Source organism: Phocoena sinus, chromosome 11 (assembly GCF_008692025.1).
Source record: "Phocoena sinus isolate mPhoSin1 chromosome 11, mPhoSin1.pri, whole genome shotgun sequence".
NCBI classification, from domain to species: Eukaryota; Metazoa; Chordata; class Mammalia; order Artiodactyla; family Phocoenidae; genus Phocoena; species Phocoena sinus.
In genome coordinates, this window is record NC_045773.1 from 37,284,943 (window position 1) to 37,307,867 (window position 22,925).

The 22,925-nt window shown below is 39.1% G+C and overlaps 1 protein-coding gene across 9 annotated transcripts in view; it reads left to right on the forward strand.

Annotated features, from left to right (window-relative positions):
* Nucleotides 1-22,925, forward strand: part of DCAF1 (DDB1 and CUL4 associated factor 1) — a 91,466-nt gene that overhangs the window by 39,306 nt on the left and 29,235 nt on the right. For all 9 annotated transcript variants that reach the window (XR_004352335.1, XM_032650133.1, XM_032650135.1 and 6 more), the window contains 11 exons: nt 5,276-5,413; nt 6,422-6,934; nt 7,246-7,347; nt 11,178-11,336; nt 12,698-12,877; nt 13,361-13,570; nt 14,748-14,917; nt 18,240-18,364; nt 19,807-21,070; nt 21,655-21,853; nt 22,793-22,875. Coding sequence is in view for 8 of the 9 variants with exons in the window: in XM_032650133.1 (XP_032506024.1) it covers nt 5,276-5,413; nt 6,422-6,934; nt 7,246-7,347; nt 11,178-11,336; nt 12,698-12,877; nt 13,361-13,570; nt 14,748-14,917; nt 18,240-18,364; nt 19,807-21,070; nt 21,655-21,853; nt 22,793-22,875 (3,143 nt within the window). In the remaining variant the exon portion in view is untranslated. The remainder of the gene's footprint in view (nt 1-5,275; nt 5,414-6,421; nt 6,935-7,245; nt 7,348-11,177; nt 11,337-12,697; nt 12,878-13,360; nt 13,571-14,747; nt 14,918-18,239; nt 18,365-19,806; nt 21,071-21,654; nt 21,854-22,792; nt 22,876-22,925) is intronic.

Below are 22,925 nucleotides of genomic sequence, written 5' to 3' on the forward strand. Positions count from 1 at the left end.
TTTTTGCCTCAGTTGACATGGTCATGTGGTTTTCTACTAATTCACAAAAATTAATTCACACTGATTCTATTAATGTGGTGTGTTACATAGATTGATTTTTGTATTTTGAACCATACGTACCTGGGTAAATCCACCTGGTCGTGGTATATACAGTAATCCTCTTAGTATGCTGCTGAATTGAGTTTGCAAGTATTTTTTGAGAATTTTTGCATCAGTATTCATAATGAGTATCTGTAATTTTCTTGTACTATCTTTGTGTCTTGCTTTGGTATCAGGGTAATGCTGGATTCATAGAATGAGTTAGGAAGTGCTCCTTCTCATTAATTTTTTGGAAGAGTTTGAGAAGGCTTGGTATTAATTCCTTAAATGGTAGAATTTACCAGTTAAGCGATCTGGTCCTAGGTTTTTCTGTTTTGGGAGGGTTTTGACAACTGATTCAGTCTCCTTCCTGGTTATGTCTGTTCAGTTATTCTGTTTCTTCATTAGTCCATTTTGGTAGATTGTGTTTCTAGGAATTTGTCCGTTTAAGTTACTCAATTTGTTGGTGTACAGTTGTTTATAGTGTTCTCCTGTAATCCACCCCCCACTTTTGTTTTTGGTCATGCCACATGTGGCTTGTGGGATCTTAGTTCCCTGACCAGGGATTGAACCTAGGCCCTCGGCCATGAAAGTGTGGAGTCCTACCCACTGGACCACCGGGGAATTCCCTTATAATCCTTTTTATTCATGTAAAATTGGTAGTAATGTTCCCCCTTTCTTTTTTTAAAAAAAATTTAAAATTTATTTATTTTTTTGGCTGCATTGGGTCTTTGTTGTGGTACATGGGCTTCTCATTGTGGTGGCTTTTCTTGTTGCAGAGCACGGACTCTAGGCAGTGGGCTTCAGTAGTTGCAGCACGTGGGCTCTGTAGTTGTGGGGGGGCGGGCTCTAGGGCGCGTGGGCACAGTAGTTGTGGCTCATGGGCTCAGTAGTCGTGGCTCACGGGCTCTAGAGCACAGGCTCAGTAGTTGTGGTGCGTGGGCTTAGTTGCTCTGCGGCATGTGGGATCTTCCTGGACCAGGGCTTGAACCTGTGTCCCCTGCATTGGCAGGTGGATTCTTAACCACTGCACCACTGGGGACGTTTTCCCTTTTCATTTTTGATTCTAGTAATTTGTTTTCTCTCCTTTTTTTTTTTTCTTGATCAGTTTAGCTAAAGGTTTGTCAATTTTGTTGATCTTTTCAAAGCAACAACTTTTGGTTTCATTAATTTTCTGTATTTTTCTATTTGCTATTTTGTTTATCTCCATTCTAATCTTTATTATTATTATTTTTTACTCCTGCTATCTTTGGGTTTTATTTGCTCTTTCTTGTTCCTTAAAGTGTACAGTTAGGTTATTAATTTGACCTTTTTTTCTTTTTAATTTTATGTGCTTGCAGCTGTAAATTTCCCTCTTTGCATTGCTTTTGTGGTATCCCATAAATTTTGGTATGTTGTGTTTTTGTTTTCATTCATCTCAAGGTATTTTCTAATTTCCCTGTGATTTCTTCTTTGACACTTTTGTTGGTTAAGACTGTTGATTTCCACATATGAATTTTCCAGTTTTCTCTTGGGATGTTGATTTCTCATTTCATTCCATTGTGATTGGAAAAAATTATTTGTAAGAGGTCAGTTCTTTTTAAATTATTAAGACTTGTTTTGTGGCCTTACATGTAGTCTCTTCTGTGAAATGTTCCATGTGTACTTGAAAAGAATGTATATTCTGCTCTTGTTGGACGGAGTGTTCTCTATATGTCTTTTAGATCTAATTGGTTTGTAGTGTTGTTCAACTCCTCTGTTTCCTTATTGATTTTCTTTTCGGTTCTATCCATTATTGAAAGTTCTGGTAAAGAGTTTCTGTTTAGGATGATGAAATTCTGGAAATAGTGTTGATGGTTACACAACATTGTGAATGTACTGAATCCCACCGAATTTTACACTGAAAAATGGTTAAAATAGTTAAAAGTTATGAATGTGAAAGAATCAGAACTCCAAGAAAAGTCTAAGACTATGAAAAAAATGGCCATTTGGAAAATGAACAAAGGAACTACTGGAAATAAAAATTACAGTTATTGAATTTTAAAACTTAGTAGATGAGGTGGAGTGAAATTTAGACACAGCTAAAGATAGAATTAATAAACTGGAATATCTGACAGGATAATCCTTAATGAAGCTCTTAGAAATAAGACTAGAATTAGAAAATTTAACATGTATCTAAAAGGAATTTCAATAAAAGAGAATAGAAGGCACTTCCCTGGTGGTCCAGTGGTTAACATTCTGCACTTCCACTGCAAGAGGTGTGGGTTCAACCGCTGGTCAGGGAACTAGGATCCTGCATGGCATGCAGTGCAGCCAAAAAAGAAAAAAAAAATGTGTATGTGTGTATATATACACACACACATATATATAAAAGAAAAAGAAAATAGAAAGGTAATATTCAGAGGGATGAGACTAGGATCTTACAAATAAATGAAAGACATGACCACTCAGATTCAGAAAGCCCAATGAATACCAAAGACCAAAAGATTTTAAAAGCAACTAGAGTGGGACTTCCCTGGTGGCGCAGTGGTCGAGAATCTGCCTGCCAATGCAGGGGCCATGGGTTTGAGCCCTGGTCCGGGAAGATCCCACATGCCATGGAGCAACTGAGCCTGTGTGCCACAACTGCTGAGCCTGCGCTCTAGAGCCTGTGAGCCACTACTGCACCCATGTGCCACAACTACTGAAGCCCCTGTGCCTAGAGCCCATGCTCTGCAACAGGAGAAGCCACCACAGTGAGAAGCCTATGCGCCACAAAATGAAGAGTAGCCCCAGCTTGCCGCAACTAGAGAAAGCCCGTGTGCAGCAACGAAGACCTAACGCAGCCTAAATAAATAAACAAAACCACTCAAAAAATAGTAATAAAAAGCAACTAGAGTATAAAAGATTCCTTCAAATTAACATAGCATGCTTTGCCACAGCGTCAGTAGAGGCCAGATAATAGTAGAAAATGTCTTCAGAGAACTTCTGTAAACCTAGAAATATTGACCAAAATAAACAATTTTGGAGGGCAAAAGGGCAAACAGAAATTCTTGATAACATGTAGATGGAAGGCAATAATTGCAGTTAGTATTTTAAGTTTCTTATACTGTTTGGAAATAGGGAAGGATGATAGACTTAAAATTGATGGTACATATATTTTCATATCAATAAGTATTTTATTATTATTTTAAATTAATTTTTTTGGATTGTGCTGGGTGTTCGTTGCTGTGTGCAGGCTTTCTCTAGTTGCTGCGAGCAGGGGCTACTCTTCGTTGCTGTGCGTGGGCTTCTCATTGTTTGTTTTGTTTTGTTTTGCGGTACGCGGGCCTCTCACTGTTGTGGCCTTCTCCCATTGCGGAGCACAGGCTCCGGACGCGCAGGCTCAGCAGCCATGGCTCACAGGCCCACCTGCTCCGCGGCATGTGGGATCTTCCCGGACCGGGGCATGAACCTGTGTCCCCTGCATCGGCAGGCGGACTCTCAACCACTGCGCCACCAGGGAAGCCCTGGGCTTCTCATTGTCATGGCTTCTCTTGTTGCAGAGCACAGGCTCTAGGTGCACGGGCTTCAGTAGTTGTGGCACATGGACTCTAGAGCACAGCCTTAGTAGTTGTGGTGCAAGGGGCTTAGTTGCTCCGCAGCATGTGGGATCTTCCTGGACCAGGAATTGAACCCATGTCCTCTGCATTGGCAGGCAGATTCTTAACCATTGCACCACCAGGGAAGCCCCTCAATAAGTATTTTAAAACAGAATTTCTCAAAATGCGTTTTCAGAGTGTTAGTTTTTTAAAAAAAAAAACTTTAAAATTTGAAGTATATAGGAGAATGACACCATGACCCTAGGGAAGAGTTTCTTAAGATAAAGTGCACAACGTTTAAAAGAAAATATTGCCAAGTATGATTATATAAAAATTAAGAACTTGTGCTTATCATGAAACACTGGTAAAAGACATGAGTATTTCAGAGAAAGTGGAAGTATGAATGGTCAGAAGGCACGAAAAAAAATGCTGAACTTCATTAGTAAATGAGAAAATTCAAGTTAAATGAAATGTTAATTTTTTATACCCACCAGACTGCAAAAAATTAAAAGTCTGATAGTGGCCAAGTGTTGGTAAAGATGTAGGAAAAAAGAACTATTTGCTGTAGGAAATGTGAATTGTCATTTTGGAAAATAGTTTGGCCTCCTCTAGTAAAGTTGAGCAAACACACCTGTGACTTAGTACTGTTCCTAGGTGTCTACTTTAGGGACATGCTTGCACAAAAATAAGTATAGTTAAGCCAACAGAATAGCAGCAGCAGAACATGGAGATGAAGAGCATTTGGAGGTACACTGCCTAGGATAAGATCCCAGCTTTGCCACTTACTAGTTTTGTGACTTTTGGTAAGTTACTTAACCTCATTGTGACAGTTTTCTATTCTGTAAATATAGTACTTACCTAATCATATAGGGTTGATATGAGGATTAAATGTTATGTGTAAAGCCTGTCTTATATTGAGTGCTATTTGTGACAATTACATGTAACCATATAGATGAATGTAAAAAACATAACGTGTAAAAGAAACAAGTTGCAGAAAAATACATATGGCACCACACAATTTACACAGTTCAAAGCATATAACGTTTAACAAAAGCCTTATAAGAAAATTATTAAAATTTAGTAATGCAGGTACCCTTTGGGGAGGGAGGAGGCGGGTGGTATAGGGAGTGGTGACACATGGGAGGTTTCTGTTTCTTAAACTCAGTGGTAGATCACAGAGGTGATTTTCATTTTCTTTGGACTGTACATGTTTATGTATTTTATTTCATAGTAAAAACTAACTAAAAATAAGGGTGGGATATGTGGAGTTAAATACTTGTTTGATGGAGGACTTCTCAGAGCACTGATAATGTTAATTGTGCATTGTGAACTTCAAAGAGAGATATAGAATTTTTAGGGCTCCCCACTTGGTCATGGAACCTTTTGGGTCTTAACAGCTAAAGTAGGATTGCATTATGTGATTGTTGATCTTTAGCTTGAGTTTTAGTGGATAAATTTAATTCTGTTTCACAGTGCACAGATATTTTAACTAAACCACCTACTATTGTACAGTGAGTTCACTTGGATTTTTTAATCTTATGAGCAATATTGAAATGTTTTATTAAAAAAATTCTTTTACAAGACTGAAGTCTTTGCTTATATCTTTAATTATGAATTTTTTCCCCCTGAATTGTGCTATTTCATTTCCTTTACTATAGGAAGGAATTGTTGAGAATCTTTTCAAATGGGCCCGAGAGGCTGATCAGCCACTGAGGACATATTCTACTGGTCTTTTAGGAGGTGCTATGGAAAATCAAGACATTGCTGCCAACTACAGGGATGAAAATTCACAGCTGGTAAGGACCATGTTAGAATGATTTTTTTTGCATAAGATGGGAGTGTATTCACTCGTTCTTTCTTGCTACTGAACTTGAATAGGTAGATCTTATTTGTTACCTTGTACTAGAGTATAGCTATAATTTCAGTATTTCAAGACTACTTTTCATAAGAGTTTTGATTGGACCTTTTTTTTTTTTTTTTACTAGAAAATAGCTGTTTTTCATCTTGTCAAGGATCATGATATTTTGTACCAGATAAATAGTACCACTCCCTTTCCCTTCCCAACATCTGGATTATGAAAAATTTCAAACTTTTAGCAAAATATAATTTTACAGTGAACACCTGTATACACACCACTTACATTGATTGTGAATATTTTACTAAACTTATATTCATGAATACCCATCCATCCATTCACCCCTCATTATATCCATCCACCATTCTTTTTTTTTTTTTTTAATGCAGATTAAAATAAATTGCAGACCTAATCACTCTCTCTTTTTAAAACTAAGCATAATACTACAGTTTAGGCTTGGCCCAAAAAATGAGTACTTAAAGGAAAAGGTAAAACATAAATGGTGAACTTGAAAATTAGATTATGTAATTATGTATAATGTGGATGACAGTATTTAACAGAATATAACTTATGGCAGATAAAAATTTCAGAAACATTCATGTTTGATTTTCAGACACTTTTTAAAAATTGTGAATATATCTAGTGTCTGCCTCTTCAGGTGTGATGGTCCACCCCAGTTTGATCCAGCCAGATATGTTGTGAATTAGGTGTTTTATGTGCAGATCTTCTGGTTTGGGTTCTCTGGGAAATTTTATGGGGAATGAGACTTTTAGCCATTATTTATTTCATCAAGCTGTAGGAATCAAGTCAACATATTTATCAAATCTTTACTATTACCAGGCATTGAAATAATTGCATGATTATCCCTAAGTGGAAGTAAGAATTATTTGAATCATTTAAATTAAGATGCAGAAGAGACAACCCCTTTTATTCCAATATCTGTTGATAGGTGGCAATAGTACTTCGAAGACTGAGGGAGCTACAGCTTCAGGAAGTAGCTTTGAGGCAAGAAAGCAAGCGTCCTAGCCCACGAAAGCTCTCCTCTGAACCCCTTTTGCCTCTGGATGAAGAAGCTGTGGATATGGACTATGGCGACATGGCTGTAGATGTAGTGGATGGCGAACAAGAGGAAGCTTCTGGAGACATGGAGATCTCTTTTCATCTTGATTCAGCCCACAAGACCAGTAGCAGAGTGAACTCAGCAACTAAACCTGAGGAAGGAGGACTGAGGAAAAACAAGTCAGCAAAACAGGGTGACAGAGAGAGCTTTAGGAAAGCCAAGCAAAAGTTGGGTTTCTCATCATCTGATCCAGATCGCATGTTTGTTGAGCTGTCTAACAGCAGCTGGTCAGAAATGTCCCCCTGGGTGATTGGCACCAATTATACCCTTTATCCTATGACTCCTGCTATCGAGCAGCGACTTATTCTCCAGTATCTGACCCCTTTAGGAGAATATCAGGAGGTAAGCTTATTGGGAAGAGTAGTGTTCACATTTTGGGACCACTGTGTTTATTTCTGGGATATTTTGTGGTGTCATTTTATACATTGATGTGTTTTTACACTAATATAGAAAAGTCTTTGCCTCAAACTGGTAAAGTCTTATGGAGGTCACTCCTGATAAGGCCTTTTCGATCAAAGTGTGTTTGTATGTTTATCTTCATAAAGCGGGGGGAAGAGGCACCTCATTTCTTTAATCTTCTATCTTCATAAAGGAATAGGAAATATGTGAAAATAAATTCAAATGTTAAGACTTGTTTTTGGTGTTGATTTCAGTTACTTCCCATATTCATGCAACTTGGATCACGGGATTTGATGATGTTCTATATTGACTTGAAACAGACTAACGATGTCCTACTTACATTTGAGGCACTCAAGGTAAAGTTCTTAAAAATGTTAGGTCACTGAGCATTTTATTGACATGGATGTGCCTATATGTTTTGGTATGTAGCATCTCTGGATTTTATTGTTCAGGGTGGTGCTTTTTTTAAAAATAAATTAATTTTATTTATTTATTTATTTTTGGCTGCATTCAGTCTTCGTTGCTGCATGCGGGCTTTCTCTAGTTGCAGCGAGTGCGGGCTATTCTCTGTTGCGGTGCGCGGGCTTCTCATTGCGGTGGCTTCTCTTGTTGCAGAGTACAGGCTCTAGGCATGCAGGCTTCAGAAGTTGTGGCTCGCGGGCTCTAGAGTGTATGCTCAGTAGTTGTGGTGCATGGGCTTAGTTGCTCCGTGGCATGTAGGATCTTCCCAGACCAGGAATAGAACCTGTGTCCCCTGCATTGGCAGGTGTATTCTTTTGTTTTTGTTTTTACATTAATTAATTATATTTTGGCTGTGTTGGGTCTTCGTTGCTGCATGCGGGCTTTCTCTAGTTGCAGTGAGTGGGGACTACTCTTCTTTGCAGCACGTGGGCTTCTTGTGGTGGCTTCTCTTGTTGTGGAGCATGGGCTCTAGGCATGTGGGCTTCAGTAGTTGTGGCACGTGGGCTCAGTAGTTGTGGCTCATGAGCTTAGTTGCTCCGTGGCATGTGGGATCTTGCTGGAATAGGGATCGAACCTGTGTCCTCTGCATTGGCAGGCGGATTCTAAATGACTGTGCCACCAGGGAAGTCCCAGCAGGCAGATTCTTAACCACTGTGCCACCAGGGAAGTCCCCAGGGTGTTTCTATTGCCAGATGTGTCAGTCGTGACAAATGAAAATTTCTTTTTTAGATAGAAGAAATGAGGCTTACCAAGTGCCTCCACAGAAATTCAGGGGTCAGTCCTAGAGGATTGAATGTTAAAGGAGAAAGTGGATCTAGACCTGAGAGTGGCCCAGTTATTGTTACTGGATAGGAAGAGAAACTAAGTGTATAGTACCTTAGGTCATACTACCTTTTAAGTATTCTGTCAGCCAACAACACTTCTTCTAAGTTATTAACTATATACATATTGTATGATGTTAGATTATTTAGAGTAGACAAAATATAAAGCAGAAAATGAGTAAAGAAATAGAGGCATACTCAAATTCAGTAAAGGTAAATGATTTTCTAGGTTGCAAAGGGGCTAAATGTAAGAGGGCAGGTATGTCTAGCCCACCAAATCCATACCTTTTCATGATAATTTAGGTAATCTGAAGGGAGAGAGGTTAAGTGGAATGAATAATTTTGTGGCTATTATAGTTCTACCCAACAGGTAACTAAATGAACACAGTACTATTCTGTGATGTTTACAATATTAGACAAATAAGTCTCTGCTGTTTATTGTTTGGTTAAGAGAGACAGGCATGTAAGCCTATGATTTCTTTTAGATACTATAGATGTTGTGAGAAAAGTATGGGGCACAAAGGAAGGAATGGTCTGTTCTCCTTGAGAAATAGTAGCTTCTAGACAAGACCTCTGAAAAAGAGGTAATGTTCTCACTGGCTGTTCAAAGTTACAATTTCATTCCTAATATTCCAGAGCCATGCTGTCCAATAGAACTTTCTGTGACGATGGAAATGTTCTTTGTGCTGTTCAAAACAGTGGCTACTAGCCATATGTGAGCACTTAAAATGTAGCTAGTGCCTCTGAGGCATTGAATTTTTAACTAAATTTTAATTAAATTAGCCACATGTGGCCAGTGACTAGTGCATTGGACAGCACAGTTCCAGAGTATATTGAAATTAAATAGAAATAAGGAAATTTGCCTTTCAGACCCCAGAAATTTTAAGTTTGGAGGAGGTCAGACATAAATTGGAGTAACATGTATTCCTATGTATGGGATGCAGTGTGTGTGTGTGTGTATAAAGTGTGTAAACTCATGATTGTACTTTGAACAGTGAGATGAAGCTGGAGGTCAGAGTGGTCTCCAGTGACCCAAAGGGATTGCTTTCAGATGCAGCATCCTGTCCTGAAAAGGAAATAGTGAAGAAGGGACTTGGGCAGTTGCTATTTCTGTAGGTCTTTGTATGAGGAACTGTAATGGGTGTCATTATTCAGCTGCTTTCCGTGCAGCCTCATATAAGGGATTAAAGAAAATGAAATAAGGATGAACAGGGAAAAATCAGACAAGAGATCCTTCTTATAGGGAAATAAAAAGTATAGAAAGTTATGTGTACTGTTTTGTTCAAAAGGAAGTCTCAGTTGTGTAGGAGAAAGAACAGGTGTTGAAGTTAGTATTGGGTTGGCCAAAATGTTCTGGTTTTTCTGTAAGATCGTATAGATCAATAGAAACAAAATGGGATAAAATAGTAAATTGAGAACTAGAGGGCTTCCCTGGTGGCGCAGTGGTTGGGAGTCAGCCTGCCAATGCAGGGGACACGGGTTCGTGCCTCAATCTGGGAGGATCCCACATGCCGCGGAGTGGCTGGGCCCGTGAGCCATGGCCGCTGAGCCTGCGCGTCCGGAGCCTGTGCTCTGCAATGGGAGAGGCCACAACAGTGAGAGGCTCGCGTACCGCAAAAAAACAAAAACAAAAACAAACAAACAAAAAAAGAACTAGAACCTTATATGGAGGTACAATACAAGGAGAGAAAATAGAATCTTTGCCCACATGAGTGAGGTGAGCCAGGTTATGGGCTATGTTGAGCCAAGTAGAATTAAGGTTCTTGGTAAAGATTGAGCCTGTTTGTTCTCTGTTTCCCTACCTACTGATCTGGCAGTGGAACTGCCACTTTATGGTAGTGACTTTATTGGAAAAAGCACGTGCAGTGGCCTAAGTATTGGGGAGGGAACCATACATAGTTTAGTTTCTTGGGGAAAGACTTGGTGGGAATGTGGTAGAGGTTTGTGTATCAGCCAAGTAAAGAGTGAAGGGATTTGAATTATATATAAGGGTTAGTCTGAGTCTCTGTGTTAAGAGAACTTCTGAAGAGGGTACATACTTGTTGTTTTTGCCATTGACCTTGGTGAAATTTATACAGGTATCAAATCATGTAGTTACAAATCTGTGTTGTCTTGCCTGTACCTGCTGCCTGTATCACCACCCAGAAGACACCTTGACATGAGAAACAGGAGGCCAACAGAAACAGGAGGCTCCAGTTCTCCTGAGGCCCCGTCCACGTTGGCCTGGGTTCAAAGTCATTGAGTAGCCTGCTGCTTGCATTGCACTCCTTGCCCTTAAAATTGCCCAGAAGATCAGGTCCACCCAGAGAGGCTAGTAAGAATTGAACAGCAAGTTAACAAAACTTGATAACAAAGGCCTGTCTAATAGAGACTTAATAAAATAGTTCATTAGTAAAGGTCTATTTAAAGTGCATTCTGATTAGTTCTAAAAATTTACAAATTTTGATAATTTACTGAAGACTTTTCTTTGGGGATATATTGAGGATCAATTTAAAGGAAAGCAGAGTTTTGGATTTTATTAGATGATGAGTCAGTGACTGAGCCAAAGCTAAAACATAGAGCTGATGATGTTTAAAGGATTAAAATGGGAAGGGTAACAAAAATCCTTTAGGGAAGCTATGTAATAATAAAATGGTGTAGGATTATGTCATTATGTACAGCAATATTCTTCATTTCTTGTTTTTCATCCTCATGAAAACCTTTGGTATTAGGAGGGAATATTATGGAATCCTAGAGTTTTTTGGTTTGTTTTGTTTTTGTTTTTTGTTTCCCTTAAGCAGTATTGGTTTTACTTCTGTTCTGAGGGAGTGGTTGTCTGCTTCAGAGGAGTCTTTGTGTTTAGCAACTGTGAAGAGATATTTGTTCTAGATTTTTCCACGGTGATATGTGTCCTCTTTGTTTAGCACCTAGCATCTCTCCTGCTCCATAACAAGTTTGCCACAGAATTTGTTGCACATGGTGGAGTACAGAAATTACTGGAAATTCCTCGTCCTTCTATGGCTGCAACTGGTGTATCCATGTGCTTGTATTACCTGTCCTACAACCAGGATGCCATGGAAAGAGTAAGTCCAGTCCATTCAGATGTATGGGAATGGGATAGGGTGGGGAATATTCTAGTACATTCACAGGAAAACTTTTGGATAAGAAAAAATGAATAGGTGGATTAGGTTTTAGTGAAAGAAGCAAGGAGCATGAATCTTTACAGAGCATTCCAAAAATGTAAAATTCTTTAGAAAAGGTCCAAAATGTAAAATTTTGTAGTCCTTTTTTTCCTGACTCTCTGAAAGAAAAAAATCCAACAAAAAACCCAAGATGGATTGGGATCACAGAACTTTTTTTTAGTTTTTGCCATTTTTACTGCATTAGAATTATTTTCAGGCTCTTTTCAGATGTCCTTCAGTGGAGTTATATTTTGCATTTTTGAGTCTATTATAAAAACAACAGATGATGCTTTGTGTATTTGTGTTAACAAATAGTTCGTGGTAGAGACAGTAAAATCATTCCAGTTGTTCTCAGGGCTCCAGAGAAAAACATGGTAGCATGGCAGCTACCCTCTGGTAGCTGGTTTTCTGGGTTTTTCCAGCTAAGACTTTTTATTTAGTGATTTTTAAAAAAAGTCTAAGTGGGTTGTACATTTGAAAAGAAATGAGTCCTTAGACACCACTAGGGAAGCTCTTGTCATTTCTATGCCTGGAATATTTTTCTAATATTCTGTGTGGTGTGGCTTTTCTGGTAGAGTGAAGTTGGTAAATTCTTCTTGGGTGGTGTCTTTATTCATCTTTGTATATTTACTAATAGGGTAATATTTTGATTTTAATTTTTTAACTCCTTAAGATTCAGCATTATGCAAGGATATGTAATCTTTTGAGAGTAGTAACCTAATCTGTGTGTGTATGTACAAAATCAATTGTGGTTAAGATAAAAATGTATCAAACAAACCTGGGTAATGCTTCAGAATTCATTGTCTGACTTACAGGAGACAACAAAATGTGTGTGAATGAATCAGTGAGTGAATGGATATTAAACTTGTAGACTTTAGTATCAGAAGGCTCAGTCACTTTTATGAGCCTGGGGAAGTCCCTTATGTCTATGAGCCACTTCTTCACCTGTTAGGTGGGAATACTAATATGTGTGTAACAGAGCATTGTGAGCATTAAAGGATATAAATATTTGCAGAATTTAGCACTCAGTATGTTTAGGTGGAATTTAAATATTTCTTTAAATTTAGGTTGTTTTCAGGCTTGGAATAGATTGTTATAAAATTTCATTTGTAACTTAAGCTTTAAACTCAGAATGACTTGCCCAGGAGTGATTATTGTATTTTGCAAAGATATCTATCTACACTGTGAATTTTTCTTCCCTTTTGTGAAGGTTCCTTTCCCCCAAATTTTTAAAAATTACGTTTTATTTTTATTTTTTGCAGGTTTGCATGCATCCCCACAATGTTCTGTCTGATGTGGTGAACTACACACTGTGGTTAATGGAATGTTCTCATGCTTCAGGATGCTGCCACGCTACCATGTTTTTCTCAATCTGCTTCTCCTTCCGGGCTGTATTGGAACTCTTTGACCGCTATGATGGTCTTCGTCGTCTGGTGAACTTGGTGAGGTTCTTCAGTGGCTTCTCTTTGTGAGGAGCAGGGGTTCTGCTTGTCTGGGCTGCCTTTCAGTGGCATTGAAGAGAGGAAGCTTCTGACTGGAGGAATTTTGCTATCATTTTTATGGATGAAGTCTTTTTTCCTCCTTCATTTACAAGTTTCTTTTCCTCTTAGGAGGACTATACCATTGTAGACTTGCCTTGAATATAGTAATCTTACAGGGGGAATTGCTTGATCCTTCTAAAAAGCAAGTTTTGTGCCTCTGTGTCTTTCAGCATGATTGAAAACTATGTAATTTTTCAATATAGGTTTAATGTTTTGCTTTCATATGGCTACTCTTAGCATGTTGTATGGACAGATGTACTTTGATGTTTGTCAATCTTCATGAGCACAAAAGTTGATTGAAGTCTTTCTCCTCTCCTTTTACTTTTCTCTTCCTCTTTGTTCTTCCTCCTCTTTTGCCCCATTCTTTTGCCTCTTTCTTAATAGATCAGTACTTTGGAGATTCTAAATTTGGAAGATCAGGGTGCACTTCTGAGTGATGATGAAATATTTGCTAGCCGCCAAACTGGGAAACATACGTGCATGGCCTTGCGCAAGTACTTTGAGGCTCACCTGGCCATTAAATTGGAACAAGTGAAGCAGTCACTTCAGAGGACTGAGGGTGGCATTCTTGTTCATCCTCAACCCCCTTACAAGGTGAGAGAACCTTGTCTAGAAAGGAAACGTTGTTAGCACTGTCTGTAGCATCTTGGGCCTGAAATGCACATTCATATCAGTGGAGTCCACGTGGGATGTACATTGTTGGATTATACTTGCACTGTGTGGAGGCAGAATACTTGAAAAGGGATGTAGGGAATTCCCTGGTGGTCCAGCGGTAGGACTTGACATTTTCACTGCAGTGGCTTGGGTTTGATCTCTGGTTGGGGAACTAAGATCCTGCAAGTCACACGGTGTGGCCAGAAAAACCCACAAACAAACAAACAAACAAACAAAAAATGGATATATTGAGAACTTATTTTGCTCCCAGTTGTAAGTTTCTATCTCTGGAATACTAGAACTAAAAGATGAACTGAGATGTCTGTAAAAGGGCTTTCTTTTATGGAAAGTACTAGATATTCTACCTTCTTCTGTGTGGAATTTTTTTTCTGAAAGGGTGCATCTATAATTCCACTTCACTATCATTTTTGAACTTAGTATGTTTTGTAACAAAGATTAGTATCTGCGTGTTTTAAAAATCACAAATTGAAAAGAAACCAATTATTTTACGTGGTGCTTTTTAAGCTGTGAAATACATGCACCAATGATTTGAACATTTTGTTACCTTTTTGGGCAAAATGTATTATGAGTCTAGTTATAAATAAAATAAAAGATTAAACATCATTTATATATATTCATTGTTTCACATGTGGGCTGTGGACTCAAGAAGTGTTGGATTTGAAAACTATTATTACTTAGCTTTATTATTAAAATCTGTTGACCACTGAGCTGTGCTGGAGAAGATAGCAGGCAGATTGAGTTCTTTAATAATATGTATCTCTGGGCTTCCCTGGTGGTGCAGTGGTTAAGAAGCTGCCTGCCAATGCAGGGGACACGGGTTCGAGCCCTGGTCTGGGAAGATCCCACATGCCGCAGAGCAGCTAAGCCCGTGTGCCACAACTACTGAGGCTGCAAGTCACAACTACTGAGTGCACGAGCCTAGAGCCCATGCTCCGCAACAAGAGAAGCCACTGCAATGAGAAACCTGCGCACCGCAACGAAGAGTAGCCCCCACTCACCGCAACTAGAGAAAGCCCTCGCGCAGCAACAAGACCCAGTGCAGCCAAAAATAAATAAATTAATTTAAAAAAATAATAATATGTATCTCTCCTTTTAGGCATGTTCATATACTCATGAACAGATTGTGGAAATGATGGAGTTTTTGATAGAATATGGCCCAGCACAGCTATATTGGGAGCCAGCTGAAGTCTTCCTCAAACTTTCTTGTGTCCAACTCTTGTTGCAGCTTATTTCTATTGCTTGTAATTGGAAGACCTATTATGCAAGGTGGGACCATGAAGTTAAGAGTCTGCTTTTTGCTAAAGTTAATGTTGGTTTTCACAATAGTGTATGCTTAACAAACATTTGTTGAATTGAAATTTTGGACTTGAATCTGAGAAACTAGATTAAGCATGATAATATCATTTTAAATTTATAGAGTGCTTGGTCATGATGATTATAAATACTACAAAATAGGCAAGGATCATTATCTGTACTCTTAGAGAAGTTACATAATCTACATGGCTACAGCTGCAGAGGTGGGGTTGAAATCCTGTCTGGACGCTGGAGTCCAGTATTCTTTGGTACTTAGACTTTAAACATCTCTCTGTTGCTTGACAACCATATATAATATTTATCTTACCTTCACATAAAACTGTATTTTTTGCTCTTGTTATGATTTTCACCATTCAGTTGAAAACAGCAAAGCGGGACAAGGCTCAGGGAAAAACAGGTAATGGAATCAGGAGGTTGGGTAGGTTCTATTTGAGGATGATGTAAAAAGAATTAAAACTATATTTTGGAAAAGATGGAGTCTGAAGGGAAGATAGTAACAAAATTTATAAACAGTGGTTCTTGACCTCCTTTCCCTATCCACTCACTGCCATAAAGACAAGAGGTGCTTATTTAGGGTGCATATAACTTGTTTGCTAAATCCCAGGATAATTAAATCTAGAGGAATACCTTTGGAGTGGCCATTTTCAAACTTTTTGGTCTCAAGATCCCTTTACTGTATTAAAAATTATTAGAACCCAAAAAAACTTTTGTTTTTACATCTTGATATATAACATATTAGAAATTAAAACTGAGAAAATATAAAAATATTTATTTATTTAAAAATAATCTGAATCCATTACTTACTAGCATTTTTTATGAAAAGTTTCCAAAATAAAACCAGGAGATTTCAGCAAGTTTTTAAAATGTCTGATTTAATATCTCATATCTGCTTCTATATTCAACCTTTTGTGACATCACACATGACAAGCCTCTGGAAAGCTCTACTATACACTCTTGAGAGAATGAGAGTGAGGAAGGAAAGTAACATCTTAGTGTTATTATAAAAATAGTTTTTATATCAGCACCTTTTGAAAGAGGCTCAGAGACTCCAAAGGTCCCCTAACCACACTTCAAGAACCACTGTTTTAGAGTATTAAAGTAGGTTATATTTACTTGGAGAACATTGCTTTAAAGATGATGGAAACTCAGAAGATAATGAGGAAGGTTATAAATACATTTTTTAAGTGGTAAATTCATATTTGATTACATAAGAAAATATAAATATGTCCTTTAAAAGCTTAACTTTAAAAATAAAATACTTGTTTTTGCTTAGCATATATAAAACCTTAGAAATGAAAATTATTCTTAGCCACTGTTAATTTCTTTAGTCTTTTTTCCATAATGTATGTAAATATACATAATTGAGATTATAGTATTTAATCAAACTCATCTTTTAGATGAAATATCTCAAAATACATAAAGATACAGAGAATAATACAACAACTACTCCATACCCAGGGTTGGCATGTTGCTGTATTTGCTTCTGTTTCAGTTCCTTTCCATTTTCTGCCTCCTGAGAGTGACCAGTCTTCTGAACTTGGTGTGCATTCTCTCCATTCATTTTTTTATGCTATACATATGTGTGGGTGTGTAAACAATAATATATTATTCTTTTGTATGTTTTAAAGTTATATAAAATATTCTGTGTACGTCTTTTGCAGCTTGCTTTTTTCACCCTTATTTATTTACTCTTTTAATATAAGTTTCAGGTATATAGCCACCCTTACGTGTTTGAGATTGATATTTGAACTCTTGTATTTCTGTACTGTAGTTTATTCTCCTATTGTTGAACATTTAGTGTCTTTTGTTTCTTTTTTTCCTGTTAAATGAATGGTACCACAAACCTCTTTTTGGAGTCTCTCTTGAAGATATGTTGTGTATAACCTGGGTTGTAGTGTGTCTTCATTTCATCTATAGTGGATGTTGCCAAGTTGCTTGGAAAATGCTCATACTATTTTCTTCTCCCACTGCAGTCTATGGGAGTTTTCATTTTTATTCCTTCTTGCCAGTACTTGGTATTGTCAGACTTAAAATGTTATATCTTAGTTTTCTATTTCATTAATGTTGTATTTTGAGCCTTTTCATTTGTCCTTTATTTATTTTTTACATCTTTATTGGAGTATAATTGCTTTACAATGGTGTGTTAGTTTCTGCTTTACAACAAAGTGAATCAGTCATACATATACATATGTTCCCATATCTCCTCCCTCCCCACCGTCCCTATCCCACCCCTGCAGGCGGTCACAAAGCACTGAGCTGATCTCCCTGTGCTATGCAGCTGCTTCCCACTAGCTATCTGCCTTACGTTTGGTAGTGTATATATGTCCATGCCTCTCTCTCGCTTTGCCACAGCTTACCCTTCCCCCTCCCCATATCCTCAAGTCCATTCCCTAGTAGGTCTGTGTCTTTATTCCTGTCTTACCCCTAGGTTCTTCATGACATTTTTAAAAAAATTCCATATATATGTGTTAGCATACGGTATTTGTCTTTCTCTTTCTGACTTACTTCACTCTGTATGACAGACTCTAGGTCCATCCACCTCATTACAAATAGCTCAATTTCGTTTCTTTTTATGGCTGAGTAATATTCCATTGTATATATGTGCCACATCTTCTTTATCCATTCATCCGATGATGGACACTTAGGTTGTTTCCATCTCCGGGCTATTGTAAATAGAGCTGTCATTTGTCCTTTAGAGTTCTTTGAAAATAATTGTCAGTAGCTGCAAAGTAGTTCATCATGAGTGTACCATAATTTAACACATATATTCCTTTTGTCTGTGTAAGTTTTCTTAATTCTTTTGCTGTCCATGATGTGTTAATGGACATCTTAATGCATAAATACTTGTTTGTATTGAATACTTCTGATTATTTCCTTAGGACAGATTCCTAGAGGTGAAATTCCTGGGCCAAAGGTTATGAATGTTTTAAGAACTTTGTTTCATATTTCCAAATTATTTTCTGAAAAGAGTATACTTATTTCTACTCCCACCAAAAGTTTGAGAGCATTTGTCTCTGTACATCTTCATCAGCATTGGGGATTATCCCTTGTTTTTAACCTTAGCAGTCTGATAGGTGAAAATTCCATCCCTGTGTTTTTTGAAATTAAAGTTTTGGTGACTTACAGGCCCTCTCCTGATGCCATGGCGAGGGACAGAGCCATAGTCCCTACTATATCAGTAGTAGTTCTGATCCATTGTCTCTCTCTTTTAGCTGTTGTTGTTTCTTGTGGCTGTATCCTAGTTTCCCTTTGACTAATTCTTCTTCCTGTCCAGGAATGACACTGTGCGCTTTGCTTTGGATGTCTTGGCTATTCTCACTGTTGTGCCAAAAATTCAGCTCCAGTTGGCAGAATCAGTGGATGTGCTGGATGAGGCTGGCTCCACCGTCTCCACTGTAGGTAGGTTGTACCTTGCCATTTTTGTTATTACGTGGTCTTTGTTTTCCTTTGCCATTCTGGTTGTTACTTACCTGACCTAATTTTACAGTATTAGAACAGAAGGTAGTAGAGGAGGGTACCTTGTAAGTCTTATAAGTCATGCCATCAGTTTCATATAAGGGAGTCATGGTAGTGAATTCAGGTTTTCTGGGTGGTATAGGCATTTCCTATACATATGTATACATATACATAATTGTACATGTGCATTCCTGGAAACCTTGTACTCTGCAGTGTTGTGCTAAAAATAGAATTTATGAGAAAAATAGATTGGGGCAGACAGTAAAAAACTTTAGCAACTTTGTAATCTGAGCCCTAACAAAATTAGTAATTGCCAAGCAGTGCAGAATGGATAGAAGCTATTATACACAAACAAAAGGAAAATATACTTTGTTTGAAAACACCCTTTATTAAGAGCAGGGCTGATGAGGGCTGCTGCTAAGGTGAGCATGGCAAGTTGTGTGACTGGCTGTGGGCCCTAGGGTGTACCACTCTGGGGAGAAAGCCCAAGGCATAGCCACTTGTTTTTAACTTGCTGCCACTATAGCAGCCGGGCTGAGGGTTTTTTCCTTTCCTGCTGAAGGTTTTTATTTATTCCCACTATTTTTGCTCTACTTACCCAGGAAAGTTTGTACATGACCCTGGGTGACTTCCACATAATGCTGAGTCATTCCCCTATTTAACATATAAGGTATTATGTCATAAAGATGCACTGTAATAGAACTGATTTCATTTTATACAAACTATTCCTTATACTTTTTTTAAAAAATTAATTACTTTATTTTTGGCTGTGTTGGGTCTTCGTTTCTGTGCGAGGGCTTTCTCTAGTTGCGGCAAGCGGGGGCCACTCTTCATCGCTGTGCGCGGGCCTCTCACTATCATGGCCTCTCTTGTTGCAGAGCACAGGCTCCAGACGTGCAGGCTCAGTATTGTGGCTCATGGGCCTAGTTGCTCCGTGGCATGTGGGATCTTCCCAGACCAGGGCTTGAACCCGTGTCCCCTGCATTGGCAGGCAGATTCTCAACCACTGCGCCACCAGGGAAGCCCTCCTTATACTTTTTTTAAAAAAAAAGTGTAGTTTTCTTTTTTTTTTGTGGTATGCGGGCCTCTCAGTGTTGTGGCCTCTCCTGTTGCGGAGCACAGGCTCCGGACGTGCAGGCTCAGCGGCCGTGGCTCATGGGCCCAGCCGCTCCGTGGCGTGTGGGATCTTCCCAGACTGGGGCACAAACCCGCGTCCCCTGCATCGGCAGGTGGACTCTCAACCACAGTGCCACCAGGGAAGCCCTAGTTTTTTTTTAAGTGGAACAAAATGAATAGAACTCTAAATTCTGACTCTGGAATAACCGTTGAAGTTGGCCATTAGTTTTATGAGGAATAATATAAAATGTTTATTTTTTCCCCAATAGGTATCAGCATTATTTTGGGAGTGGCTGAGGGTGAGTTCTTTATTCATGATGCTGAAATTCAGAAGTCAGCACTTCAGATTATCATCAATTGTGTGTGTGGCCCGGATAACAGAATTTCTAGTATTGGCAAATTTATCTCTGGAACTCCTCGGAGAAAGCTGCCTCAGACTCCCAAAAGCAGTGAGCACACTCTGGCCAAGATGTGGAATGTGGTCCAGTCCAACAATGGCATCAAGGTGCTTCTGTCCTTACTCTCCATCAAGATGCCCATCACAGATGCAGACCAGATCCGGGCCCTGGCCTGCAAGGCCCTGGTGGGCCTGTCTCGCAGTAGCACTGTCCGGCAGATCATCAGCAAACTGCCCCTTTTCAGCAGCTGTCAAATCCAGCAACTGATGAAAGAGCCTGTGCTGCAGGACAAACGCAGTGACCATGTCAAGTTCTGCAAGTATGCTGCTGAGCTCATTGAACGGGTGTCAGGAAAGCCACTTCTCATTGGCACTGATGTGTCCCTGGCACGACTGCAGAAAGCAGATGTTGTTGCCCAGTCAAGGATCTCCTTTCCTGAGAAAGAGCTGCTTCTGCTGATACGAAACCATCTCATTTCTAAAGGGCTTGGGGAGACAGCAACTGTGCTGACTAAAGAGGCTGACCTGCCTATGACTGCTGCCTCCCATTCTTCTGCCTTCACCCCAGTCACTGCTGCTGCTTCTCCTGTTTCTCTTCCCCGTACCCCTCGCATTGCCAATGGCATTGCAACTCGACTGGGCAGCCATGCTGCTGTGGGTGCCTCTGCCCCTTCTGCCCCCACTGCTCATCCTCAGCCACGGGCCTCCCAGGGTTCACTAGCTCTGCCTGGCCCGTCTTATGCAGGCAACTCTCCTTTGATTGGTAGGATCAGTTTTATCAGAGAGAGGCCATCACCCTGCAATGGCAGGAAAATCAGAGTGTTGCGGCAGAAGTCGGACCATGGCGCCTACAGCCAAAGCCCAGCCATAAAAAAGCAGTTGGACAGACATCTTCCTTCCCCACCTACGCTGGACAGTATCATCACAGAATATCTTAGAGAGCAGCATGCTCGCTGCAAGAACCCAGTTGCCACCTGCCCACCTTTCTCTCTCTTTACTCCTCACCAATGTCCTGAGCCAAAACAGAGGCGGCAAGCGCCAATAAACTTTACCTCAAGGCTAAACCGCAGGGCATCATTTCCAAAGTATGGAGGGGTGGATGGCGGATGCTTTGATAGGCACCTTATCTTTAGCAGGTAAGGAGAGGTTACCTCACTTCCTGGGAATTGGAATGATTTTTCTATTTAAGTCAAAGTATGTGGGTAATACCAGCTTAAAGTAGTTAGTCCAGAAAACCATCTGTTGGCCTGAGATACCAGGAATTACCACTGTGTGAGAATACATGAGCAATGTGACTATACCCCCTTTTGTCAACCATGGGTTCCTCGTGTGATTATTGGCAATATATTGATAAGGTACTCTGTGTTCTTACTATAACAAGTATGTTTTCTAGAACCCATGCAACACTCTGTCCCTAACTAGGCTCTCAAGTTTGTTTTTGTGCTGGTCCAAGTTGTCTCCTCTTATTCCTTAAAAATCTTAAGTGAAGGTCATGGTATCCCAGGTTTTACACATGGGAATTTTTGTTATTGTTAAAATTTTTAAGTGAAGGTCATTTTCTCTCTTTTAAAATGAAGATGAACCACTGAAGGTCACTGATATTTTGGAAGAACCCATTTGAAACATAAATGCTTTGTTTTTCCTTCTGTCCTTCTAACAGAGTTTTCTTTTTCTGAGTCCTTGCCTGTTCTTTGTCTCTGATTCTCTTTTGTTTGCTTAGGTTCCGTCCTATTTCAGTATTCCGGGAAGCCAATGAGGATGAGAGTGGCTTCACCTGTTGTGCATTCTCAGCACGAGAGCGGTTCCTGATGCTTGGCACCTGCACTGGGCAATTGAAGCTCTATAATGTGTTTAGTGGACAGGAGGAGGCCAGCTATAACTGTCACAACTCAGCTATCACACACCTTGAACCTTCCAGGGTAAAGGTCCCTTCCTAGATTATTCTCAATCATTGTTCTAGGATAGGTTGGTGAACTGTGGGCTTGTGGTCTGACTGGTTTCCTGTATTTGCGCATAAAGTTTTATTGGAACACAGCCATGCTCGTATGTTTATGTTTTGTCATGGGTACTTTTATGCTACCATGACAGAGTTGAGTACTGTGGTTGCATGCAACACAGATCATATGGCCTGCATAAACCTGAAGTATTTACTATCTGGGCTTATGTTTGCCAACCCTTGTTCTAAGACCTGAACATAGATAGATTTTTAATTTGCTTCATTTGGAAATGGAGATTATCAACTATGACCACTAAAGTTTTCTTTTTGTGTTGGAAGGAAATCTCAGAGTACTGTGAATTTTTAGGAAAACAAGCATATGATTCCAGTTGTAGTTCACAGTTTATTAACACTATTCTATGGATGAAATTCATGCCTTTGCTGTTTCTAAAAGTCAAGACTGTTAAGATGACAAGAATAATTTTCCTGATTTTAAAGTAAAGGAGGTTGACCTTTTATTGGGCTTTCTCTTTGAAAAACCTTTAAGAATCCTTAGCTAGGAAGTCTAACAACTGTTTCCAGTTAACTGATAATTCAGATGAGATAGATGGAGAAATATGGCCAAATATTAAGAAAGGAGGAACCATCTTTGACATCTTCCCAAGTGTCACATCCCCCCACCCTCTGCCTTGGAACTATTATATTTTAGGAGGATTTAATATTCTTAAATTTAGTTATTTTTTAGGACATAGGAGGTACATGTTACTTAAGTCCTAGTAGCTTCTGACCATTTCTTGGTTCCTAAAAGTTTTTCTGTTTTCTTTATAATCCAACAATATATTTTATATTTTAGAATGCTAATGGAAGATGGCATTTATATAAACACATGATTACCCACCTTGGGCCTCTCATCTTCTTTTAGGACGGGTCCTTGCTGCTGACATCTGCTACTTGGAGCCAGCCTCTGTCTGCACTTTGGGGAATGAAATCAGTATTTGATATGAAGTATGTATCTACTTTTATAACCTAGTCTCTCTGTTTTACAATTTATCCCC